We start from the raw sequence: 27149 nt of genomic DNA, 5'->3' as shown, positions 1-27149 counted from the left end.
GTGCCTCCCAAGGGTCGAACTCGTGACCTCCAGGATGGACGCGGTATCTAAATCCTTTCATCCATAATATAATTATTTGACTAAGATATCATTTCGGTTTTTACTTTGTTGATTATGATTAAATTATGCGCTGTTCTGTATCATGTATGCTGAATTTCTTACCTCGGTTGCAGCTGGTTCTTCAAAACCCAAGGAAGAAGTCAAACGTCTACCTGGTGGGATGGGAAGATTAAAAAAGAAGGTAAGCCTTTTAGTATTCATTCTTCTCAGACATGGTAAACTATTGAAAGATTGTAATATTTCTTGTGTATTGAATCATTCGATAGGGAGCCTTGATATAGGGTCACTTTTACATTCTCATATGGTGGGGAATAATTTATTCCTAGACAATGTAATTATGTATCAATCCTATTAAATGAGTATCAATTATGCACTAATTGCCTTCTTGATTTATGGTAAGTCTTCGTGACATAAACATCATTTGTTTGCAGGATTCAGCTCCTTCCACATGTACCTCATAATACATTCATGTGATTGCATCTGTGATTGGAAGCTGGGAAAGTCTATATATTTTGATTGAACGTCGTGCCTGATTGATGCATAATTCTTAGTTACTTCAATAAGTTTTGCCTCCCTAAACTGTAAACCTAATTTATTTGAGTTCCGCTTTCAAGGGTTAATATTCAGAATGTGAGCTCTCAATCACATTAGCATTATTTTGTCGTTTCATTCTTCTTTTCGGCTACAAGGGAATTATGGCGAGGTATGGAGGGAATGCTTGTGTGTAGTTTCTTTTTTTTAGATTACAAGGAGTCAAGGATTACAGTTTAAATTAGTTTACTTTTAATTTTCGATATTATTCACACTTTCACAGGACCTATTTTGCTGGTTTGGTGTTGAGTCTATTGACTAGAGTTTAGATCCATACAATTATGTTTATTTTTCTGAAAGCTAGAATTAAGAACTTTTGGTGGATTTTAGGAGCATAATTAACAGGTTAGTATCTGTTTGATGTAGTGAAACCGATAGCATCATACCTATCCAAGGAAAATTATTGCATGCCAGTTGGTGGATACTTATAAATTTACACTCTGTATCTAGTTAATGATTATACTGGTTAAAATTGCAAAATTTGTTTTCATAAAATTGCTTGTACTACAGTGAATGTATTTCATAAAATTGCTTGTACTCTTATGTTGGTAGGATAGAATTTAGCGCGTAATATCTGCCACTCAGCTGATTTTTTTTCACAGGAGAAACAAGAAGTTATTATTGAAAAGATGACCCGTAACAAATGAAAATGCATAACTACAGTGAAAGGCCTAGAGCTTTTTGGTAAGGAGGTGTTTCATGTTCTTTTACTATCATATCTAACCCATCTTTCTGAAACTTTTATACCATTTTGTAAGGCCAGGTGTTGAACTAAATGATGCATCAAAGAAGCTTGGCAAAAAATTTGCCACTGGAGCTTCTGTAGTTAAGGTTGGTTGGGTTTTCGGAATTGAAATCCTTTTGACACTGAGTAACTGTGAACTAAATTTGATCCGTTTCATTCTGTAATTCCTACTGAGAAGGAGCAAATTGATGTTCAAGGAGATATATCCTACGACATAGTGGTGTTCATAATAGACACCTGTAATCTCATTGCTTCTCAATCATAATCTTGTTTGCTCTATGAATTTTCTTTTAAGTAGTTTTGTCTGTATCTTATGTAACTTCAGCTAAAGTTGCCAGAACTTCACATATGTTTATTGAGGTATAGGAATCTTATAGACCAGAAGATAGGTTCACTATCAGTTGAGGACCCTAAGGATGAATTTTAGGACTAGAAAGATCTATATTATCAATTTAAGGCTGCTCATTTAATGGTGTTAAAAGAGCATGAATTCTATCGATTTAGGACTCTTAAGAGACAAAAATTGTCAATTTGACGACTTATCTTAATGCTATCGAAATATCATCCAATGGAAGCCAATGTGGTTGTCTAATAATATCCACTTCATGTAGACACATCATTTTCTACAAGAGTAAATTAAAAAATTCAAAAAACACAATTGAAGTTGAAAATAGTAAACTCATAGCACAATCTTAGTCTTCTGCCCGAGTCATATGAATTTTTGGAAGGTTCTCACACTTATATGGAATTGCTCCTACTTTTTCGGAGAGTGCGATTTTGTTTATTGAGGAGGGGAAAACGGTGGCTGCCGCGTAGATGTGGAAAGGCTAAAGAAAGGAGAAGCGGCCACTGTATTGAAGAGATGTGGCAAACAGTAGTGAAGTTGGTGGTTTTGTAGTTGACGATTGCATTGAACAAGTTTTCTTGCTTGTATAGAGGTGGTAAAAACTTTGCCTTTTTATTTCGTATACATATTCACTAATCGAATTTAACTTTGCTTATTTATTACGAACGACTAACTCTCATAATTACATCAATTAAGGAATCAAACTTTCATTCATGCTTTTATCTGTTATGCATATTACTATATTAGCAAATAGAGCTTCTGCATCATTTTATTTATTCTCGTAATCATTGGTCATACACTCATACTTACTCCACCACAGATTTTAACCTCCTCACTTACATATTTGTAATTTGTAAAACATTAGTAGTACTTTGATTTATTAGTTGAGATTCTTTTCTCAATATTTTTCGACAGTAGAAACGAGATTTGCACATTAAAATTAGCATTTGGTTGTTAGGTGATTTCCTACGGCCATAAGCTACCGATTAGAGTCAAATATCTGTATTCAACTATTGAATTGCACTCTTGATATATTTTTTAAACTATATATTCAGCCCTATTTATGTAAAATAAAAATTTAACCAAAATAATGATCAATTAAAACATAGAGTTGTGATTAAAATTTTTTGGTTGAATTGTTGATGTTTATGCTAAACTCGAGATGGTAATATGACAAGTGAATAGTAAAGATCTAACTAAGAATTTGAGGTAACCTTTACTTGACAACATTGAATTCACAAATGAGAGGAAAATGCATCATTTCTCTGCTAACCATGAATTCTGCATCTTGAAAAGATAACCCCCAACGTACGTCTCAATCTCTTTCATTTTTTAAATTACAAATTCCAAGTTGTACTTGAATTTCTGGAAGTCATTAGACCATCCACAACGGGTCTCGCCGGCGTCTCGCGTCTCGTCTCAGCGAGACGAGACCCCGGCGAGACGCGTTGCAGCCTCCATCTCGTCCCGTCTCGTCCCGCGTCTCGTCGCGCGTCTCGACTCGCCGAGCCACGAGACGAGCTGTCTCGCCACGCGCCTAGGCGACGTGGCGCAGCCCGGCGTCGTGCGTGACGCCCACTCGCCGGCCCGCGAGTGGGCGTCGTCACGTGCTGACGCAATAAATATTTTTTTAAAAAAAAATTCGAATTTAAATAAAAAAAAAAATTTGTAACGGTATTATTACCGTTTTTTTGTTTTTTTGTTATATTTTTTTTGTTTTTATTAAATTTTTTACTCTATAAATACTCCTAAACCCATCCTCATTTACACACAACTACACATCTATTCTTCCTATCATCTAAATTTTCTCTCAAATTTTCGCTGAAATTTTCATAACCCAACTCAAGATGTCCGGCGACGGCGAGGGCAACTATGGCGGCTCCGGCTCCGGCGGGTGGGATCTCAACTCATTCGGCGATTGGGAGAACATGATCAACACATTGGGCGGTGGAGGTTCGTCAACGCCGGGGACCCAGGGTTCGGCGACGCCGGGGGGGTACCAACCACCCAATTTTGACCTTGATGCATATGTTCGTCCCAACGTCCCGCGGTTTTCGCAGGGATTATCCCAGATCCGGGAGGATTTTCCAGTTGATCCCACGCCGGGAGTAGGCCGAGGCGGTGGAGGTGAGCGAGGCGGTGGAGGTGGCCGAGGCAGTGTACAACCCCAGACGGGCGAGGACGAGGAGGAAGAAGAGGAAGAGGAAGAGGATCTTGGCCGACATCCGTACAACAACCTCGAAACGATGGCGGTGTACAACGCCTGGATCACGGTCTCGTACGATCCCATCGTCGGGAATCAACAAACCCGGAAGTGTTTCTGGGAAAAGGTTGTCGAGGTCTACCACCAAATAAAGCCGAACCGCTCCCGCAAGCGCACAGTTAAAATGATCCGCTGTCACTTTGACCGAGTCGACCGACAGGTCAAAAAATTCTGCGGCATCTACTCGGCGGAAGAGGCGCGCTACCAAAGCGGCGCCACGGCCACCGACATTTTGACGTCCGCTTTGCGCGCCTACTACCAGGACGAGGGACATCAATTCAGATTTGTTGATGTTTGGCGCGCCGTCAAGGACGAGGAACGATGGGCCGGCGGTTTCCGCTCCAGCTCGGGCTCAAACTCGAAGCGCACGAAGCATACGGCGAGTGGCCAATACTCGTCTAGTGCTGGTGCGTCTGGTGGTGACACTGCTGAAGGCATCAGCCAACATGATGCTGAATCCCAGGAGTTTGCGGGTACGGTCGGCGATGCAGGAGGATCCGCGAGTAGGCGCCGTCGGCCGCAAGGGACGAAGGCGGCGAAAGCGGCTAGAGCAAGGAAGGGCCGAGGCGAATCAAGCCAGCCGGCCTCAGGATCGGGCTCGCGAGGAGGCTCGGACACACTTATGGTGGCGTACATGACCGCCACAATGGCGGACACTTCCCGCTTCTCGCACTCCCAATACGCGGCCTGGTGGAACGGAATTGTGCATATGGCAGCACAACTTGGCCTTCCGACTCCCCCTCAACCTCGACCGCCTCCGGAGGATGATTAGCCCTTCCGATTAATTTTTTTTTATTTTGTGTGTTTTTTTATTTTGTGTGTTTTTTTTATTTTGTGTGTTTTTTTATTTTGTGTGTTTTTTTATTTTGTTTTAATTTTAATAAAGTGTGTTTGTTTAAATTGAATTGGGTTTTAAAAAAAAATTATAAATTAAATTGAATGAATAGTAATTAAGAGACGGTATAGAGACGGTTAAGAGACGGAGCGTTGCAGGTTCCGTCTCTTAGTTAAGAGATGGAGGCAAAAAGGACAGTGGGGCCCTCAAATAGTGCTCAAATAGTAGTTAAGAGACGGTTTAAGAGACGGTATAGAGACAGCGTTGTGGATGGCCTTACTCATCTAACAGTGGTGTAGTACTTATTAGCTATCATAAAACACCTTCTAAATGATAAGCCAATGTTTTAAGCACAAATGATGAGAGTTAATTCGCAGAATAATCGGTAACAGTCTAACAGATATTCAAGTTGAGGAAATCGACCAACTTAACTGGGAGGCATGCATTCATCGTGTGGCGCACATTTCCTTTAGGAAAGGCAAAACAACTGAGACCAATTCATCTTGATGTGAAGAGTATCCATGATTGGCTCCTTCTATGATTTTTAGCTCGTGGTTTGGCAAGATCTTGGCGAACTCTTTAGCATCTTCTAGTGGGATAATCTCATCAGCTGATCCATGGACTGTCAGCAACCTTAACAATACACATTTTGATAAGTTAGATAAGTTTTGCTACGTATTTTTATCATTACTGATGGGTAAACTAGAAATCAAGTACACACGCAAAACAATGGCACACTAAAAGTAAGTCCTTCAAGATAAGACCACATAGATCATGACAAAATGTCAACTTTATGAATGCCAATGTATCTTTATTTGTTCAAGTTGACTCTACAGTACATTTGCTCTAATAGACTAATACACAAGTCTGGCTTCAAATTCATAGATTTTTAAACATCTTTGTAACTAGTGCTGGGGCACATTTATTTTAGATGAAGAAAATAATACATCTAGCTTGATTCCTGATGGAGCCATTGTCAATGTATTGCCTAACATAATAAACAGTAGGATAAAGAAAACAAAAGGTCAAGATTCTTGAGAAAAAGTTCTCATATTTATTGAGAAACATCTTTTACACACTTCCCAGAATGGCCTTTAAAATTCCAAAGAGAAAGGAATGAGAATAGTATTCAGAAATACTGCACATTTTGGCCATTAAGTTTGAGATTTGAGTGTAGTTCCTGCTTAGGAAAGAGCAATGTGAATCTTGAGAGTTGAGCATGGAAGCACTTTCTTTCACAGTCCGCAAAGAAGGTAAAAAAAAAGAAACTAATGTAAAATTGGAATAAATTAACATTAAACTGACCTGCAGCTCGGATCAATCAAAAGACATGCTCCATGCATGTTTGTATTAAGTCGCTCCTTCATGCTTTCTTCAGTGACTCGGTATTCAACTTCTCCTATTAACAAATGTTATGCTTTATTTACTGAAAACTTTGCAAGCACTAGTATCCAAAATGGAAACGAAAAATCATTCTAGATCATTCACCTAATGCAGATGTACATATGTATAAAAACATAGCTTTTGAAATAATAAAGGAGAACTAGTTTTCCATTAAGTAAACTCTAATAATATAGAGGTTAGAAAAGAACCATGTTACATTTATGTTAATAACAAGGTAAACAACTGTCACTTTTATGCTCACTTATATAGGATCATTCAAAAAGTTGTGATCATGCAGTTCACTCTTATCTTATCTCCAAGTGAAGTTGATGGATGAGATGTTAAAGAAGCTGCATAGAAGCATCTGTGAAATGATAATTACAGTAAAAACTTATCAAGTTTAGAAAGATAGAGAAGAGGGGAGGCTAACCAATCTGCCTTATAAGGGACCTATTCTTCAATTCAGGATTTCAGAAAGGTTTGAAAGAAAGTAAAATTCATCAAAGAAACTTTCAGATCACTCATGAGTGATAGAAACTCCAGCCCAGACCTAGGGTTCATTCAGTAACAATCCACACCCATTAAATGACATCACCAAAAAATCACTTCATTGTTTCAGAAACAAGCAAAACCAAACAATTACCTTTTTTGGTTTTAACATCCATGTATCCGTCCTTCTTGAGTCTTTCCATGAAATCTTTACCAAACCGTTCCTCAATTCCTCTTTTGAGATCATAACGACCAGAAAGGTTTACCACTGCAGGTATATCATGATATTTTGATGCATACAGAAGGACAACATCCCCTCCTTCAAAGTGGAAAAAACAGTCCATGAAAAAATATGGCATATGAACCTAAGCAAAATTATTAAAAAGATCTAAGTCAATGAAACATTTAGCTAGCCAGAACTACACTGGGTTGACAAAGTGACTAAATGGTTAATTCAGTTTAACTGGCATTACAACAGGATATAAAGACAACACTGCCCACAACAACTATACAAAGATTTTTTTATTTATGTTTTTTCAAAAAAAAAAAAGAAGAAGAAACAGCAAGAATTAGTAGACTATTGAAAGAGGACAGGAGTCCATCCCAAAAACCAATTAATTGCTCAATTACATAATGATATCTACTTTCTAGAAAATGCTATCAAGAATCTAGTAGTTCCAAGTTATTTAAACTTTAAAGTATAAAGAACATACAAACAGAAAGTACTATCCACATCCTCAAGGTAAATTAAGTGTTATTATTTCAGAGGTTCTCAAGATAGTCTAAGATATTACCAGGATTAGTAGCTTGCACTGTAGGGTAGAGTTAGCGGTTAACTTTATTTGATTTGATTAAAATAACAATTACAAACACAGGACAGAAATGTGATTCTACTTGCATAAAATTCACACATCCACTGTAGAAGATTTGTTCTTTGTGTATCTGGAGACATCAAAACACGATAAAACTTGACAAACAGACACTCTTCCTCCTCTGAATGAGTAAACTTTACGTCATTGAAAGCCAGAAGTAAGTAATCATGAATTACATGGTTGTAATTACAAAAATGATCAGAATATGTGACTGGCTATTAAATTCAGACACCGGATGAGCGTGTCACACCAAAATGGATATCATTTGGGAGGAAAAGGTTTAGTTGAATCTTATCCACTCTCATCTCTAGGATTGAGTGAGTGGAAGTTCCTGGTTATCTTCAACTTTTCCGATCATCTTTAAGCATTCTAAGATATTTAGATCTAGATACTCGGTATACCTTTACTGTGACCAAGAACTGCAATGGTTGAACGGTTTGACCCAGCAAAGTAATCAACCACAGATCTCAAGTCATCAACCTCATCAAAGTACTTACCGAACTGAAATGAACCTTCACTCTCCCTGCAAATCAAGTAAGCACATGAAATCCAGAAATGAAAAGAAAAATCAAATTCAAGTGGTTAGAAAATAACAAAGAAACTGATAACATATCATGTTCTAAAACCATACCCATTTCCAGAGAAATCAAAGCGAAAAGCACTGATTCCTTCTTTTTCTAAAGCACCAGCAAGATTGACCATTATTTTGTATTCCTACAAAAGGAAGTATGATTTGAGTTGAATTATTAAAGATAATCTGATTGTAGCTGCTACACTGAGATTTCCCAGACTTCTAATACACATACTACTTCGTATGAAAAATCTAAATGCAGGATGGGGTATGTGTCATGAGGTTCTAATACATGACCCTACAGTATTTCATGAGCCTCTAAACCCCACCGTATGCATTATAACAAGTCGAGAAGATTATTCTTGTCTTCAGTGCACCCAATATAGGAGTATCTTTTACTTAGAGATATACAAGTCCCGTCAGTCGTCAGTTAAGACATATCAAAACTAATCATTTTTTAACCTTCAGTTTCCTGGGAAAATTTAGCCAAAATAGAAGCAAGCAACTCATGGAAGATGCATGCTTACACACACAGCGATATTCCTTAGACCTGGATGCTGGATGTTAATCTTCTGCTAGTTGCTACAGGTAAAGATTCTTCAAATTAAGAAATCGAAATGTGAAGTAAATCAATCAGGATTTGAAATGTGCATATACTCAAAAGAATTGAGACCTAGTAATTACTAAAGGCCAATGCAGGCATCATGTACTTGAGTAAGCAAATATCCATTCCATACATATAGATCGTATATGACTTCTTTTGACACTTGACAAGCCGCATGAGATTGTGTGACAGCAATCAAATAATCCACGAAAATTTATCTGCATCACAATTAAAGCAGCTCCCACCAAACACCATCTCAACATCATACTGCACTTAAAATATCCAAATCCATTCAGATGTCTGGGGTCTCAACCAAGAGAAATCTTACCAAATTTATGCACCATTTATTCCAGAAACCCCATAGGTATGATATAGCAAGTTTAAAGTAAGTAGACACGAAAAGCCAATAATATTTATTGAAATATGAATTACATCACTAGCTTGCATCTCGAACTTACCTCTAATAGAAAATCGCATAATTTCTTTTATGCAAGTAGGAAGGTAAAATCTAGTTCCTGTGGCTTAAAACTCGAAAGTAGATTTGTATGAAAATCTTAAATTCTATCAATTCAATCACTAAAAGCTCAAGAAAGTGGTCTACCTTTGTGGACCTAAAACCATGGCAGAGAACAACTAGTTGTGGTGATCCCGTGTCATGTAATAAGCCAACAAGTTTTTTACCATGCTTGTTCGGTATCGTTACTTTCTGCTGCATAGCTGCTGAAAAACTGCAATTGATATGCATTACCCAGAAGAAAAAATTTTGGTTATTGCCTTTACTTTGTGTAACAGAAGAGTCACGATCGAGCATTTAAAGGAGAAAATGATCAAACAAATGCAAAATCGATCAATTCATCAGTAGTAAATTTGAAGGATAAATGATCAAACCAATCAGGTATTTTCCTACTTGTAATCCATTGATTGGGAATTCAAATTGTATTTTTACCAGAGTATTGAGCTGCGACGAAATCTCTTTGAGTTGAATGCGGCCAACAGCAGAGCTGCTGTAGTTTAGAAGAGAAGAGCAGTCCTTGAATTGTCAGTGCCTCTCCTCCACGAAATTCCTAACAAAAGTTACCTAAATATTCATTATTACATTTTCAATTACAATTAATATTCGGCTTAATAGTTACAAATTAAATTAACTAGATCAATTTTTCTCCTTTTCAAATGAAATTTAATCAAGTCGGTAATTAGGTAGTGAATGAACCCTACTGATAAGGCATATTTCATGCATCGGTTTAGGGGTAAAATGTATGTTATTTAATCAGTTTATCGCGTAAAGCGAGTGTTAATTGTGCAGGAATGCTGCTGGACCAAGGGCAACAAGGCCAAACTGATCGAGCTGGCACAGAAGGCGAAAAAGGCCAAAAACTGGGTGGGTTGATCAAGGAGGTGATCAAACAGTTAGACGGGGGACCACTGCATTCTAGAAGGAAGACACGTGAAGCTGATGCGCTGGAAGGCGAATCCTCATTCTGTTATTGAAGAACCACGACATTTTAGAAGAAGGACACGTATCAATTGATGAGGCGCGCGATCCCAGCAAGGACGAATATTTGCTGCTAAAGTTGTTATCATAGTTGGAGGTTGTGTGAGGAACTTATAAATAGAGGATGCAGCGCCATAATAAGGATCTTCTTCTTCTTCGGCATCTTCTTCCTTTTTCCTCGCCTTTAGTTTAGTTTTTCCGCCTGTTCCTGGTTCCAAGTTCTTCCCTAGTTCCAAAATAGCCTAGTTAAATAGTAGAAATGGTTAGTTAGAAGGAGAGCGACTAAAGGGAGCGCGACAGAGAAATCAATATCTGTTCGGCGCCGTCTCAAGTTCCGACCGAGGATTTCTCGGCTTTATTCGCTTTCTTGTTTTCTGAATCTGTTAGCTTAGTTAAATTTCGTTTTGTTACGTAGTTAAAGAATAGTTCTTGTTCTGTATTTCGCAAGTTCACAACACTGTTTAGAGTTCTGAGTATAAAAATCAAAGTTGTTTGCTTTCGGAATTCTTGTTTACTGCTCCAGCTTAGTTTAGTTCTGAGATCCCTGATCGAGTGTTTGAATTTTCATTATGTTGAATGACAAAGTGGTTTGTAGTTTCGTAGCATGATTAGGTAGTTAAGTCTTTATTTCAGCCTGCCGTTTACTTGGTCCGTTATTTGTTGTCAGCATGATGAGTTACTTGATCAAGTAGTTAGTCTATTTTCTGCCTAGCGTAATCCAGTAGTTTAAAACTCCCAATTTAAAGCGTGGCAGTATGATAGGACTTGATCCCTATCATACTGCTAGTACCATTCGCGCGAGAATTTTCTGATCGTGTGCCAGTACCATTCGCGCGAGTTCATCTGCGGACGGAGGGGGCGGTGGTGGTGGCATCCCGTTATTGTTTCCATCGGAGGCCATTCGAGAGTAGTCACGGGGGAAGAGTAATCAATGAAAGCACCAATTGATAGGACTTGATCCCTACCAGTGGTTAGAGCACAAATAATCAAGAAACACGAAGATAACAAATCCCTAGTTCCTAAGGTTTTGAAGCTTGCGTTTCAAGAAAGAGAATTTTATTTCTTTGATCTTGAATGAATTAATGACTCTCTATTGGATTCTTTATATAGAATCTGGACCCTGCTTGATTCGACTCTACGATTCGGGAAAGAATCAAGAAGAAAACCCGAAAAGATTTAATAATAATGTCTTAACAAAAATATAAATAAAACATATGGAAACAAAAATAATTAACGTAGAAAATCAGTATGACTAGTGCGACGTATAATCGCGATACTTCACGGGCCTTGAAACCTTTCTTCTCGGCCTATCCATCCTCGTGTCAACCTCACATGTCTTCTTCCTTCCTCTCTCGATCAGTTTCTATCTTCCTGAACCGACGCCTGGTCGTCGGGCTGCTTCTCCTTGGCCGGTTCAGTCGATATTGCTGGGAGGTCCCTATCACAGTAGCCGAACCCTATTCACTAAACACACACTCAACGCACCAGCTTCCCTGTGGGATCGACCTCATACTTGCCGCTTTACTGTTAAAGTAGTGCATGTTTGGGAGTTATAAATGTTTTGTCGTGAACAAGTGAGAACGCCTGATCAAGTTGCAACGACATTTGCTAATTGATCCACCCGGTCGGTTATCTTCCATGTAACTTGATTCATCTGCGCGTATTCTCTCTTCCTTTCACCAACTAGCTATGAGGCTCAATAACTCGTTCAGAGCTTTATTAAACGGTAGACTCGGGGTCATTTTCGAGCTTGATAATTTTCGAATCAAGCCGCGTTTGAGCATGATGGTGCCCTCGCGAATGTATTTGAACTTATTTGTTTAATAAGTTTCAATTTTTATAGCCTTTCACAAGCTTTTAGCAAGCTCGAGCTTGAACACCATTTGTACGAATATCCAACGAGTCAATGTGTGCAACAAAAGATGAATGTCATTCAGATTAAACTAGTTGCACGAAGAAGAAGAAGAAGAACTTCACCACTGTAACACTGTTAACTCAAAAACAATAAACAGCTTCATTGGGTAAGAAAATACTAAGACAAATTGAAAATCAGATGTTTGGCTTAGAAAACTGTTGTGAACATAAACAACCATAAACATACATCATAATCCTATTTTCTTCAAATTTAAAATGTTCAAAGTTGCATAAGTCTTTTCTGGAACAAAAGATGTGATCACTGCCCTCCACATGATGAAACCTAATAGAAATCAGGTAAAATTAGCAGAAAAAACCACAAACAACTTTTGAAGCACGTAAGATCAAGAGATCGACATACCTGAGTGGAGGCCCGGCTCATGCACTCCTTAAGGAAAGGCAGGACAGCTGAGACCATCTCTTCTTGATGTGAAGTGTATCCATGGTTGGCTCCTTGTATGATTTTCAGCTGGTGGTTTCGTATCATCTTGGCGAACTCATATGCATCTCCAACCGGGATAACCTCATCTTTTGTCCCGTGCACTGTCAGCACCCTTAATTCACATTTCACAAGTTAGAGCCATTTCAATATTTTTGTTACCATTTGAAGATGAAATTAGCATAATGCTTACCTGCAGTTCACATCAATTGAACGGCAGGCTTCACGCATGTCTGTATTCAGTCGCTCCCTCATGCCTTCTTCAGTGAGACGGTATTCCCATTCACCTATTAAAAGATTAGATTTATACACCTCCAACAGAAGATACCGTGTAACTTCTACGTTCATCTATACCAGAATTAGTACCAAATGATGATTTACAAAGCGATCCTTAAAAAGATTTTCGTCTATTACATCTCAACAGAAGGTGATCAAAACATACAAAATCGAATAGGTCCATCCTTTCATTATTTAAACTATAGCAATATAAGGTCACAAACCAACCATATCATTTACTTCATTTATAGCATCAAGTCTAAACAATTACCTGCTTTGGATATAACATCCACATATCCATCCTTTGTGAGTCTATTCCAGATATCTTTACCAAACCGGTCCTCCATTCCTCTTAGGAGATCGGAAGGACTAGAAAGATTCACCACAGCAGGTATATCGTGATATTTAGATGCATACAGAATGACAGCATCCCCGCCTGCAAAGCAGAAACAAGCTACAGTTTTTCGACAACAACTAAAAAAATGACATATGGTCAAACAAACACGGAATCATTTTCCCTGTTAACTTTACTTTACTGTCGAACAAACATGACCTTAGATATAAATACTCTGGCATACCTTTACTATGACCAACAACTGCAACTGGGGAGCGGTTCGATCCAATGAAGTACTCAAACACAGATCTTATGTCTTCAAGCTCTCTTGAGTAGTTACCAAACTGGAAAGAACCTTCACTTTCCCTGCAAATTAATCAACTCAAAACATGACGAAACACAAAAGAATTGAATGATTTGCAAATAACAAGTCAAATTTAGACCAAAACATATCAAGATCATACCCATTTCCGGAGAAATCCAAGCGAAAAGCACTGATTCCTTCTTTTTCTAAAGCATCAGCAATACTCACCAAGATCTTGTCATTCTACATGATATGAATTGAAGTATATTTAGAAATAACCAAATTGAAAAGGGGGAGATGAGATGAATTGTTGAAAATTGAAGATTAAACTAGCACCTTTGAAGATCGAAAACCATGGCAGAGAATAACAAGGTGTGAAGAGCCAGTGTCGTGTAGTATGCCAACAAGCTTCTCACCATGCTTGTTGGGGAATGATAGCTTCTGCTGCATAGCTGTGCAATTCATAGCAACCATCACAGCAAAGAAATATGACTAACTCAATTCAACAAACCCCAGAAATATACTTCATATATATAGAGGAGGAGAAAGGTAAAGAATCCAAAAACTGACAGGTAGGAGTAGTAAACAAAAATTTGAGCAAGGTTTAATAATCACAAAAGGCAAGAGTGAATCAAGTGTTTTGAGATATGAAACCATGTGAGGAAGATTCTTCTTTTTCTCTTTGAAAACATACCGGCACCATGCACTTTAACAGTTTTGAAATATGTACTACACGCAATGGAGTTATTGCACACCACCATTTTTGCCATTTTGTAGTTTTCTTTTTCATGTAATTTATCATTCAAGTTGACCAGCTAGTTTAATATCACAAAAGATATAAACTTTATTCTAAAACAACATAATGGTTATCTTATCTTCAAGGAATAGTTATTTAATTATTCAGCCAAAAAAATTGCCAAAATTATATTTGGGGAACAACATGATACTAATATATAATACTACTGTCATTCTTTTGCAAGTAAAATTATGTTGCTAAAATTATTTAAGTATTTGAATAAATGTTGAATAGAGACCGTGTATTTGGTATTAGAGCAAAATGCTGAATATATTCAAAATATTTGTGTGCTCTATAAAGAAATATTCATGCATCGATTTTAATCAAATTTGATGTGTATTATGCAGAATATTAAATCAGAGAAAAATATTCACTATTTGTATTCCGTGTTTGTAATACTATTAATAATTGGAGTCCTAATTAGACAATGTTATGCCCACTATACAATTATTCATTCATTCTCAAGTAATTTGTTGTAAAAATAATACTAACAAAAATAGATTACAAACAAATCCATATATTTTCTTCATCACGATTCGATAATACCGAAATTCATCTGTGTCAATTCATGGTGTAATTTCTACATATTTCAGTGCACAAATATTCTGGTTATATAAATAAATAAATTGCTGTAATTCCACGCAATAAATTGCTGTAATGTTAATCCATAAACTTCATACTTATCACAAACTCCTTTTTCTGTAATTCCACGGAATAAATTGCTGTATAATATTTTACTTATATTTTCATAATTACTACCTTACATAACGTAATTATGCATACCTTTCTGTAAAACATTTTGTATATTAATTACACGATTGATGTTCTTAAAAAAACTATACTTCTTTAATTCAACCATATATAATTTACTGTAATATATAAATTCGACATATAGAGATCAATTAAATAACTGAGTATAAATATATGGTATGCATGAAACTGCTTGACGACCGACTGAAATCATACTATAATAAATTTTCAAAACGGAATAGTGAGAAGAGCGAAAAGAAAAAATAATGGTGCCAAAAAAATCTGAAATGCAACACAAATAAAATTATGTCACGAAAGCAATGAATTTTATATATTTCATACCATTAATTTATTATCATAAATATAATTTCTTATATACCTTCCATGAAGTTCTTCAGACTTTGATGCTGGCTGATTTTGTGGGTGTCTAGCAGACTAGCAGAGGGAAAACCACTCTTGAATTTATAATATTATCATTGTCAAGTGTTGACTATAAACCCATCTAATATCGGATATTGAAGGAAAGTTGAAAGGTGTATAATTCATGTTCAATACCAATTAGTTTGAGGATTTTTTGGGAGTGGTCTAAAAATAAATCCGTGCGAACTTGACCCAAAGCGGACAATGTCGTCGCCTTTCAACTTCCCTACAATACCCGACATGGGATAGGTTTGCACTCAACACGAAGATTGCGTCAGAATGAGAAGTACCGTGAACCGTCACCTAATATTATGTCATTTATAGTTGAATTTATTACTCCACTATATTCAACTAGCATTATAAGTGTGAAGATTGCGTCAAGTTGCAAAGTATACTGAACAGTATCCTAATATTCTGCAAATATTGTGTATTTCCATGTCTCAAAATAAGTGTAAACGAATTTTGCATTGAACTTATGATGTCCCCTTTCAAGATTATTGGTAATGGAGTAATGGAGGAAGGGAGCATACTTTTTAAATCATCTCTAAGTTTACATCATCAACTCAACATTATCATTTTAATACTCCATATTACATGATATTAATAACATAATAAAGGTAGAAATGATAAAATATACATCATCCGCCGTTTAAAAATATAAACTATTAGTACGGAGTAGTATTTTATTTTAGTCTCTTCCTTAAAATTATGAATGTTTAAACTTTTTTCTTTCTAGAGTGAACTACGCAAATTGTCCATGGACTATGCGTTTCGCACGCAAATGGTCTCTGAACTTTAAAAATATCATGGGTAGTCCCTAGAATAAGGTGTAATCACATTCATGGTACTTTTTTCACTATTCATCATAATTTTGTACCAATAATACCCTCATGCGTGAAAAGCATTTTTGAATTTTCATATCTAAGTACTGGATATGATATTTTCTTTATCTCTTTAGTATTGAATATGATATTTTCTTATAGTTTGAGTATCTAAAATGATATTTTTAACTTCACTTTTTCAGTTAATTTATTTCATAAAACACCTGCGCTCAAAATGTCAGCAACTTTAAGCATATGTTTTACTCAGATGGTTAAATCTCTACCTAAATGCCCAATTTTTTAGTACCTTTTCTTTTTTATAATAATCAGTGTTTTCTTTTTTTGAGTAAAGAAAACATTGTTCATTATAAAAATTTGAGGAAATCAAATTTTTAATTAATGTTTGATAAATTTGAACAGTGTTATTTTTAATGTTTGACAAATTTGCGGAAATTAAATTCACATAAGTTTTTCTCATTTTAGCCTTATCATCTGCAATGCAGCTCCACTTCAGCCTCATTTTCAACAATTCAATTCACCTTTTTTGTCTTAATTAACAATTTCATTTATATTTTAATTTTAGGACTCCGTAGTACAATTCCACTAAATTGATTTTCTCCTTTGTTTGAAGTGAAATCTAACAAATTCTTTAGTTAGGTTGTAAATGAACTAGGGTTAGGCTTCCCTCGAAAACAGCTGGTTCAAAGTTCGTTTTGATAGTGAACGAGCCCATCTTTAGCTTATTTTCGAGCTCGATAATTATTCATGTAAGATCAAGAGATCGACATACCTAGGTGGAGGAACGGCTCACGCAATCCTTAAGGAAAGGCAGAACAGCTGAGACCATCTCTTCTTGATGTGAAGAGAATCCATGATTGGCTCCCGGTATGATTATCAGCTGATGGTTTCGTATCACCTTGGCGAACTCATATGCATCTCCAACCGGGATAACCTCATCTGCTGTCCCGTGCACTGTCAGCACCCTTGATTCACATTTCACAAATTAGAGCCATTTATTTACAAACTAAAATTGGAAACATCTTTACATATACCAAATTTCTTGACAGTCCTCAAATACAGTCATGAAATAGAAAAAATACTCTACATTAAGATGAATTTAGCATCATGCTTACCTGCAGTTCGCATCAAGTGAAAGGCATGCTTCGCGCATGTCTGTATTGAGTCGCTCCGTCATGCTTTCTTGAGTGAGACGGTGCACAAAATCATCTGTTAAAAGGATTAGATTTAGTTAATCAAATTCCAAAATGGAAATGAAAAACAAGGAATCATGAGTTCTCTTTTTGTGTGAACTCTGCTAATATATAGGAAGGCTAGAAGACAAAATGTCGTTTCTGTGTTCATATGTACCAGGAGTGGTACGAGACGATACAAGCCAACCATGTCATTTCGACTCATTTATAGCATCTACAATTGCGACATTTATATGCAACCAGAAAGGCTAAACAATTACCTGGTGTACCTTCGAGGATCGAAAACCATGGCAGAGAAGAACGAGATGTGGAGAGGCAGTATCGTGCAATATGCCAACGAGTGTCTCGCCATGCTTGTTGGGGATCGATAGCTTCAATTCATATCCAATGTCGCAATCAGCAAAGAAATAATAGTATGATTAACTCAATTCTACCAAAAGGAACAGTAGAAGGATTAAGGAAGAAGACACTCTCCTTGTCATTTATAATAAGGAAGAAGAAACCAAAGCACTTAGCAAGTTTTGACAGATTCTCAATGCACACTGTGCTACAAGACGACGCACGCCACTTTCGCTATTTTCTCGTTTCCTTTTTGTAACTTTTGATTTTCAGCCCAACAAAAATACAAATATAAGGATTAATTGTCAACCATCAAACAATTTCATTTTCTTCATAATGTAATATTTTAACTGACCAAAATTTAACCAATTTAATAAACTATTATATCATATATACAATCTACATACACCTTATGTGAGCTCTTTATATGACCATCACATTTAATATTGTTCGTTTCGATTTATATATTTAGTTTGATTCTAATGCATTAAAAATGTTATTGGAATTTTTAATTTCACAAAATTCATATAAATCAAGCTCGATTTGCTTGTTTTCTTTATAAATTCAAATAAATTAATAAACTAAAAAATGAAAACAATGGTGCTGAAAATTTAATCGTTTATTCCTTTCCCACACAAACAAAATCAGTTACACACTGTAGCGCGAGGGGACACGCGGAATCAAATCAGTTCACCAAAATAATGAGTTTTGTACATTTAATACCAATATTATCATAAATATATTGCACTTGTTTTAGAATATTCCACTTGTTATTATTTTTAAGGGTAGTGATTTAGAGACATAATGTCTCCATGCCATAATACCCTTATGGCATTTTGACATAGATATATTTTTTATTATGACTACTTTACCCAATATCATGTTAAATGGATACAAATCTAATTAAGGAATATTAAATCAAATTAAATATCTTTATCTAAATACATATTTATTGATTTGATTAGAGATAAACTACAATCATGCTCGAAACTTTTTATATGTTTACACATCATTTTTTTCATGTTAATTTTATACTATTTTATTTATTTAAAAATCATGAATTTAGATTATAAATTAGTTACTATAGTAGTAATTAACAAAATACATACTAAATTATTATTTAATAATAAAATAATTTGATAGCTTCATCTATTATTATTTTTTCAAATAAATTTTTATATAATCAGTTGATAATTTAATTATGAGTTATTTTCTTTTTTATGTTATACTTTCATAGCCGGTTTTATTATTATTTTTGTTAAATTTCTTATTCAAATTTGAATTGTATGATTAAATAATAGTAGTAGTTATTATGATGAATCATTTATTTGCGTTATCTTTTGTATTTTTGTATTAATTTTCTTAACTTTTGTCACGACCGCATTTTCTAAGGATAGAAAACACGGTTGATCGCGACTATGGGAGGATTTAAAGAAGCGGGGAAGAAAGGGGAAAAGCAACACAACTCGACCATAGCTCCAAACAAATGGGAAAAAGCTCGAAATAAAATCAGAGTTTTGAACAAAATAGACTTGAGTCTTTTAAGATGCACAACGGAAGCAAATGAACGCGGTTCCATGTATGAAGACATGAACCTCCGAGAGTCAAAATCTGACCGAATTAAATGCCTTGTCTCAATAGCACTTCCCTCACCACTTCGCTGCTCAACCTGCACATTTAGAAATATATGCAGGGCTGAGTACAAAAGTACTCAGTGAACACATTGCCGAAAATACAAGTATACATTTGAAAATATTGTCAAGCCATCATCACAGTAACACTCGGGGGTGTTTATTGAAAAGGCCCGAGCTTACTAAAATTTACACATTGGGTTGCAACCCCTTTTTCCGGTACTTAGCCATATCTGATCACATTGTGTCGTCGAGATGGTGTTCTCTCACGGTCACCTTCTCTACCCATCATGTCAGAGGTATTCTTGTGCCGGGAAGGTGGCCACCTTCCTCAGTCACCTGCTCTGCCCAACATGTCAGAGGTAGCTTGTGTACACTAGTCCGAGCGGGGATACCACCCTCACTGGGACCCGAATTCGACTTTATCATCATTCATAATTCCTTTGGCCTTAGCCAAACAGATAGGCATCGTACAAAAACATTTATGGCAAGACAACATCTTTAAGAATCACGAACATGTGTTCGTGTTTGCATAAAATACGATTTGTGTTTTTAGTATAAGAAAGCTCACCTTGATCGTTTAGTTTCTTTAACTTGAATTTTCCTGACTCCGCCCTTAACTCGCGGAGATAGCCTTTTGAAAACAAACAACGTACTAATAAGACTCGAGAAATTCACATACTTATAGGAATGCATGCCCCTACTTTATTTCTTTGATCATTTGTTCACCGTTAGAAAATTTTAGAAACTTGCATATTAATTAAATTGGGAAATTTAATTAATAGCACTTCTTTATTAAACTTAATTATTTCTGTGACTTGAGAACGTCGTCTCCCTCTTTCTTTCTATTTCCTTAGCGGCTGCCCTAGGCGTCGCGAGGCGATGCCGGTCGGCCCTTGACATCTCCAACTTTAACATCTTCCATCTTTAGAAATTTAATACTTTATTCGGGAATTAATTTATTAAGCTCCAAGTTCAAATCCTTAAGTTAATTCCACTCCAACAAAAATCTCTCGGCCCAAAACTTAATTAAATAAAATGACCTCATGGTCCAATTCAACAATTAAATGAGGCAGCCCATTTATTCCCTCAACTCAATTCTAGGCCCGATTCCCTTTAATTAATTAGAAGGGCCCAATTAAAAGTCATCCCCTCAAAATATACTCCCCTTCATCCATCGTGTTTCTCTCTCCTTCACCTTCTTTATTTCAATTCTTCCCCAAATTGCACAAATAAGGAAATATCTCTCCCATATCAGAATTTCCGTCGACCAGCCATCCCACCGGCGCCGCCTCTGCCTCCGGTGCCGCCGTCCGCCGACGTCTCCTCCCTCTTCTCTCTCTCTCCTTCTCTCTCTCTTCTCTCTTCTCCCCCTTTCTCTCTCTCTCGGCTATGCTCACGCCGCCGTCGCGGATCCGTCTCCGTCGCTCCTCCAAACTCGCCCAGTCACCGCCGCAGTCAGCAGCGTCCAGCCATCGCCGCAGTCAGCAGCGCCCAGCCACCGCTGCCGTCAATGCACAGAGCCGTCGCCATCGCTGTCGGCTTCTCCGCCGGTTCGCGCAGTTGTCCGAACTCGCCCCGAACAGCTCCGAAACGACACCGCACTGCCCCGAAACCAACCCGAATCACCCCGCAAGGTAATTCCCTTTTACAAATTAATTTCTTTCGCGGTGGGTGTTCGTTATTAATTGATGAGAGATTGTTCGAATTAGGTTTGCTTGTTGATTGAGTTGTTTTCTTTTGCTGCCGGACTTACTCCTATAATCTCTAACAATGTCAAGAATAGTTGTAGACGTTTCACAAATATTATTTCACATAACATTTGGCAGAACATGGTGTATCAAGCATAAATTATAGATTTAGTTTTGGATTCGGTTAATGCAACAAAGTGATATGCTTATGTATGGTTCGATAAAAGAGAGATTGGAAATGGAGTATACCTTGATGTGAGTGTTAGTTGTGGGCCTTAGTATTGCGAAAATTTCGTTCCTTCCCTCGTACTTCTTATCCTCGGATTCTTAGTGTTAGGCGTGTGTGTGATTTTTCTCCAGAGTGAGGAGTGTTGAAAAGGAAAGGCTAAGATATATATGTATATGTAAGCTTCTCCTTTTGGCAAGTGAAAGCCGCGGTATAGCAAGTTGGTGGAGCAAGTTGCACATATTCTTATCTCAAATATGTCAGAGGAAGATATGATTTGCATACACTAATTAAATGCAGCATTTAATGTTGTGTCAAAAAAAAAACGATTCTATGTATCTGCCCTCTCTCCCATTTATATATATATATATATATATATATATATATATATATATTATTTATTTATTAAATTTTATTATTTGTATATTTAATTACCTATTTATTTAATTTGGTATAGGAAAAACCCAGTTTAAGCTCGTGGCTTTGGTGTAGGAAAATAAATAACATCCATAGTCTTCCCTGATGATGTACCGGACTTTCTTGGAGTGCGAGCACGACTGTTGAACAGGTTGTGTGAACCTTTCTCTAATTGTAATAGATAAGGATCCGATAAATTTGTATAATAGTAATTTAGCAGACTTCGGAGATATGCCTGACATTATAAATTTTTATTTGGTGTTACTTTTTATTTATTTTTATTTTTTTTTTGAAAAAAATTCATTCGAGAACGAAGCAACGATTTTTTTATATTTCCAAGATCATTTATTATACATGAAAATGGCAGATTTCGAATACTACAACGATCACTTATTATTTATCTTTAGGCTAATAATAATAATAAGGTACGAAAGTTCGGGTTGTTACAGCTTTTATCACATGTAATATTTGTTTTCGACTCTATAAAATTATGCTTAGAAAGTTAACTTTATAACGTTTCAAAAATAAAAATTATTGTATTTTTTAATACGAAAATAATTGGATGAATCAAATTTTCTCATTTTAGATTATTTAATATAGCGTACATCAACTAATTATATTAAGAATTAAGAAAATGAAGAATCATAAGCTCCATTAATAATATCTTTTTTTAGTTAGTAATTTTAAACTAAAATTTATAAAACTAATTTGTAAAGAAATCCAATATTTTTTATTTGGTAGTAAAATTGTACTACTCTATATTTTAAAATTTTCTTTAAATAAATGCAATAAAAGGGGAATAGATAAAAAAATATTATCCAGTCATATTTTAAAATCGTATATATGATTCATGTGTTTATTAAATGCATGCATAATATATGCATAATCTACATTTATATCCTTAAATAGGTTATAGGTGTAATAAATAAACAAATTAATATAGGGGTAGTAAAGTAAACACATAAAATAAAATTTTAATTAAAAATACCACATAATATATAATTACCATTTTAACCTCATTATGTCTTAGATATTATGTCTCCAAAACATTATTCTATTTTTAAATGGGTAGTGATTTAGAGACATAATGTCTCTATGCTATAATAGCACAGGTTACTTTGACATAAACTTTATCTAAATATGGACTAATATACCTTTATTTCAAATAAAAGAAAAATTAATATTTGTGTATAACCGTTCATTAGGAGAGGGAAGTCAAATCTAATCAAATTAACTCTCTTTGTCTAATTAATACATATCAATCAAGATTCACGTTCATTAGTCAAAATTTTAACAAAATATCAACTATTTTCATTACCTAGTTTCTTGTTGATCACCCTACAAAATAATAATAATAATAATAATAAGTATTTATATTCCATTATTTTATTATTACATAATTCTTGAAATTTTAAAACATAAAAATAGCTAAATTTAAATTATAATAATTAAGTAAATTATACTTATAATAGTCATTGTCATCTAATTATTTTATTATCAAATAGTTACAAATATTTTAAGTCATAAAAAATACTTGATGTCTAATATTAAAATAAGTTAAAATGATAATAGTTATTCACATGCAATATTTTTTTATTTAATAATATTTAAAAATTTCACTATTAAATAATACTACTATTTAAAATTTTAAGTTATAAACGACTATATACATAGTACTTAATTTCGTAGTGTTATCATCCAACGAAATAATAATAGTCATTCACATCAAATTAATTTATTAGTGCTGAGTATATTTTAAATTATAAGATATGAAAATGATTACATGTATTTGCACTTAATTTCATAGTGTTATCGTTCAACGAAATAGTATATTTGCATTTAATTATTTTATTATTAAATAATTATTAAACTTTTAAATCATAAAAATGACTACATGTATATATCAAAATATGTATTACTATTGTTTCCAAAGTAAGGAATAAGATTAGATTAAATAATTTTAGGAATTGTTTAATATGAAAATAATTGATGAGATTACTATTCACATTTTATTTTAATTTATTTTATTGTATCATATATCTAATTGATATTAAAATTTAAGAATATAAACAATTGCGTGTTTTTAAAATTTTAAAAATATGTGATTGATTGATCTAGTTGTGACACTAAAAAAAATTAAGAATTTAAAAAAATTCAAATTTTGGAATGCAAAAAATTAAAATTAAAATTATAGCATATTCATAATTCATCTATTTAGTATTTTATAGCTATATAATTAGTATTTTCTCTTTTTTATAAAATATTAGAATTTGTAGCTTAGTTCATTATATCATGAGTTTATCTGTTGCATGATACTGCTACTTATATATTGTGAGTTCAGTATAAAGAATCTTGTGAATTAAAAGTGACAAAATGAATAAGTTTATCGTTATTGAAAATTACAAATAAAGTAATTTTTTGTCATATGTTATAAATCTTATATACTACTACTCCTACATTTTATTAAATTCAGATAACAAATTTCTAATACTTCATATATTTAATTATTTTATATTAAACTATTCAAATTAAAATTTATAAAGACTATTTTTATAAGAAAATCCATCTAATAAATATCATTATTAGATGATAAATTTATCAATATTAAAAATTATAATTCACTTTAAGTAATCTCTTTGCCAAATGTTATAAATCTTACAATTATTTATTATACATTTTATTAAAATTAAATAACAAATTTTAAAAATTGTTATAGCTAATTATTTTTATATTAAATTATATAAATCAAAATTTGTAAAGACTAGTTTGATAAGAAATCCATCATTATTTGTTTGTTATAGCATTATTTATTTCTAAACAAATTTACACGAAATATATAAAATTAATAAACTTACAATACTTAATTTTAAGGAAAAAACTTAAATGAATGCAATAAAAGGGGGAGAGATAAAAAAAAATTGTTCATCATAAATTTGATGCCAAAAAAAGCGTACGCCTAAGTTAGAGCAATGTCCATAAATAGGTTTCTGAATACATAATTTAATGTAAGGGTAGTAAAGTATATACACAAAAAAATAAATTTAATTAAAAAATAAATATAGTGTACAATTACCATTTAAAGCCCGTTATGGCATTGCCATTATGTCTATAAATCATTTCTCTTTGAAAATATCTACTAAAGTCAAAAGGTTTATTCTTCATGGTTTATTTGGATATATCATGCATATATTTTGATAAATGGCCATTTTTTCTTAAGGATGGTGCATTATTCATTAGCAGGATTTGATCATTGGATCAGCCACTGCACTCCACCCTCAACCTAATATCATGCACCAAATCTAAGGTAAATTAGCAGAAAAACATCAAGAACAACTTTTGAAGATCAAGATATCGTCATACCTAATTGGAGGAGCGGCAGAACAGCTGCGACCATCTCTTCGTGCTGTCAATCCTTTCATTGTTTAAACACTTGTAATGAATGAAAGTTCACAAACCAACCATCATTTAGGCTCATTTTAAGCAACCAGAAAGACTAAACAACCTGTCTTGGATTTAACATCCTCAGATCCATCCTTCTTGAGTTTGTCCCACATATCTTTGCCAAACACTTCCTCCATTCCGCTTTTGAGAAAACAAGGACTAGAAAGATTTACCATGGCCGGTAAATCGTGATACTTACATGCATACAGAATGACGGCATCCCCACCTGCAACGTGGAAAACAAATCATCGAATTAGCATTGAGAAAGTCAGCACAATCATACGTTTCTGATGACTGTCGAAGGATGACACTCTCATCCGTCTATAGGATTACGAGAGGAAGTTCACGGTCATCTTCAACATTTATGATGGTTGTTATGCATTACTTCAACATATTTAGATCTAAATACCAAGAACTGCAATTGGGGAGCGCTTTGATCCAACAAAGTACTCGACCGCAGATCTTATGTCTTCAACCTCTTTTGAGTAGCTACCCAACTGGAGATCACCTTCACTTTCCCTGCAAATTAATCAACTCAATACATAAAGTCTAGTAATGAAACAGAGAATCACAAGTTCAATGCATATAATAATTTACACTAAACATGAAAAAGAAAAGACACAAAAGACTTAAAACCATATGTATACATAGCTATGTTATGATCAAACAATCATAAAAGTTTACTCTTTCGACTACACAAACAAAATAATGTTCAATACATCATTTTCTGAGAATCATACATACCCATTTCCGGAGAAATCCAAGCGAAAAGCACTGATTCCTTCTTTTTCTAAAGCTGCAGCAATACTCGCCAAGATTTTGTCATTCTGCATAAGAAAGTAGGCATGATATGAAATGAATCAACAAAACCAAATTATAGTTGTCACAACAAAAAACAATGAAAATAACAGAACCAACTGGATTTAAATACTAAAATGCACAATGGAATATTTGTTCATACTACTTAGCTTGAAGTTGTAATGAAGATACAAGATTCAAGCAATCGGTGTACCTTTGAGGATCGACAACCATGGCATAGAATTACGAGGTGTGGAGAGCCGGTGTCGTGCAGTATGCCAACGAGCTTCTCGCCATGCTTGTTCGGGAACGATAGCTTCTGCTGCGTAGCTGCTGAAAGATTTGCAGCCATCTCCATTATAGCAACAAGCAAAGCACTTAAAAAGGTTTTGAAAGGAGAAAGGAGAAGAAATGTAGAAGGAAGGTCTCTCTTTCTCTTTATATATGTTCATGCAAGATAATGCACAGTGCCAAAATAGCTACTACTTTCTTATCTGTGGCACAACATGATAATTATTAATTAAAGACTTTCTCTATCCCAACGATGACGATCCATTTTCTTTTTTGGTCTATCTCATCTTTCCCGTTTTATTCTCTCCTTCACACACAATAATGATATTGTGTTTTGTTTTTAATAAAATGCAGTAACATTTTGTAACAAAATGATAGGAGTGATATGATGAAATAAAAACTACACAATTGGTTTTTAACTTTTCATTAATAAATAATAATGATATTGAGTTGAAATGATAATGATATTGCATTTTACTTTTTGGTGTGATTATGTATCTTAGTACTTTGAAAAATAGGAACCGACCCCAAAAAAAATATACACGCTCATTTTCTTATTAATAGAGACGTTTCTTTTTGTTATTGACAATGACGAAGCCACATAGGAGCCCGGGCGCACCAAGTGGAGCTCACAAGAGGCTTGAGGCCTCATTAAAAATATGTTTTTAACATTTTTCTTCTATAAAGTGTTTCAAGTTTTCTTTTTCGTTCTTCCACAATTAAGTGTCTAGTTTACTTTTTACTACTCTTAGTAATGGACCTCACATTCCATTAACTTATTTCACTCATATTTTATTTT

General features: G+C 34.7%; 3 protein-coding genes and 1 long non-coding RNA gene across 8 annotated transcripts; 1 reads left to right on the top strand and 3 right to left on the bottom strand.

The window, feature by feature from the left end:
- Positions 1–5145: 5145 nt before the first annotated feature.
- On the bottom strand, positions 5146–9842 carry LOC121753269. Of its 2 annotated transcripts, none has more exons than XM_042148501.1 (7): positions 9706–9842; positions 9361–9487; positions 8216–8298; positions 7986–8107; positions 6867–7031; positions 6146–6239; positions 5146–5473 (listed from the first exon to the last, which is right to left on the bottom strand). In XM_042148501.1, the coding sequence occupies exons 2-7, from the start codon at positions 9472–9474 to the stop codon at positions 5287–5289; spliced, it is 765 nt and encodes a 254-aa protein (XP_042004435.1). In that variant the 5' UTR covers positions 9475–9487; positions 9706–9842; the 3' UTR covers positions 5146–5286. The 2 variants fall into 2 exon arrangements, with proteins under 2 accessions (XP_042004435.1, XP_042004436.1); XM_042148502.1 differs by having other exon boundaries at positions 8082–8107.
- Positions 9843–12223: 2381 nt separating this feature from the next.
- On the bottom strand, positions 12224–17181 carry LOC121751590. Of its 4 annotated transcripts, none has more exons than XM_042146365.1 (9): positions 17096–17181; positions 15444–15499; positions 13855–13970; positions 13679–13761; positions 13459–13580; positions 13152–13316; positions 12798–12891; positions 12527–12719; positions 12224–12448 (listed from the first exon to the last, which is right to left on the bottom strand). In XM_042146365.1, the coding sequence occupies exons 2-9, from the start codon at positions 15448–15450 to the stop codon at positions 12425–12427; spliced, it is 804 nt and encodes a 267-aa protein (XP_042002299.1). In that variant the 5' UTR covers positions 15451–15499; positions 17096–17181; the 3' UTR covers positions 12224–12424. The 4 variants fall into 4 exon arrangements, with proteins under 4 accessions (XP_042002299.1, XP_042002297.1, XP_042002296.1 ...); XM_042146363.1 differs by lacking the exon at positions 17096–17181 and adding an exon at positions 15620–16228 and having other exon boundaries at positions 12798–12864; XM_042146362.1 differs by lacking the exon at positions 17096–17181 and adding an exon at positions 15620–16219.
- On the bottom strand, positions 16877–26417 carry LOC121752719. Its single transcript, XM_042147818.1, has 6 exons — positions 26274–26417; positions 26006–26088; positions 25671–25780; positions 25323–25487; positions 17439–17532; positions 16877–17288 (listed from the first exon to the last, which is right to left on the bottom strand). The coding sequence occupies exons 1-6, from the start codon at positions 26415–26417 to the stop codon at positions 17096–17098; spliced, it is 789 nt and encodes a 262-aa protein (XP_042003752.1). The 3' UTR covers positions 16877–17095.
- On the top strand, positions 20656–22084 carry LOC121751592. The gene is made up of 2 exons (XR_006040125.1): positions 20656–21123; positions 21861–22084. It is a non-coding gene; the product is annotated as an uncharacterized LOC121751592 (long non-coding RNA).
- Positions 26418–27149: the final 732 nt, after the last annotated feature.

The sequence above is a fragment of the Salvia splendens genome, chromosome 10 (genome assembly GCF_004379255.2).
Source record: "Salvia splendens isolate huo1 chromosome 10, SspV2, whole genome shotgun sequence".
NCBI lineage: Eukaryota > Viridiplantae > Streptophyta > Magnoliopsida > Lamiales > Lamiaceae > Salvia > Salvia splendens.
This window is presented reverse-complemented; position numbering and strand designations above follow the sequence as displayed.

Coding starts and splice junctions, on each gene's coding strand:
- LOC121752719 (XM_042147818.1), bottom strand. CDS start 26,417: ATGGAGATGGCTGCAAATCTTTCAGCAGCTACGCAGCAGAAGCTATCG. Junction 17,533..25,322: donor GGATGTTAAATCCAAGACAG/GTTGTTTAGTCT, acceptor TCCTTTTAACAG/ATGATTTTGTGCACCGTCTC. Junction 17,289..17,438: donor TCACTTGATGCGAACTGCAG/GTAAGCATGATG, acceptor ATGTGAATCAAG/GGTGCTGACAGTGCACGGGA.
- LOC121753269 (XM_042148501.1), bottom strand. CDS start 9,474: ATGCAGCAGAAAGTAACGATACCGAACAAGCATGGTAAAAAACTTGTT. Junction 8,299..9,360: donor ATGGTTTTAGGTCCACAAAG/GTAGACCACTTT, acceptor TTCCTTTTGTAG/GAATACAAAATAATGGTCAA. Junction 5,474..6,145: donor TTGATTGATCCGAGCTGCAG/GTCAGTTTAATG, acceptor TGTATTGTTAAG/GTTGCTGACAGTCCATGGAT.
- LOC121751590 (XM_042146362.1), bottom strand. CDS start 15,726: ATGTCGGGTATTGTAGGGAAGTTGAAAGGCGACGACATTGTCCGCTTT. Junction 13,971..15,443: donor TCTGAAGAACTTCATGGAAG/GTATATAAGAAA, acceptor TGAATTGCACAG/CTATGCAGCAGAAGCTATCA. Junction 12,449..12,526: donor TGAGCCGGGCCTCCACTCAG/GTATGTCGATCT, acceptor GATTTCTATTAG/GTTTCATCATGTGGAGGGCA.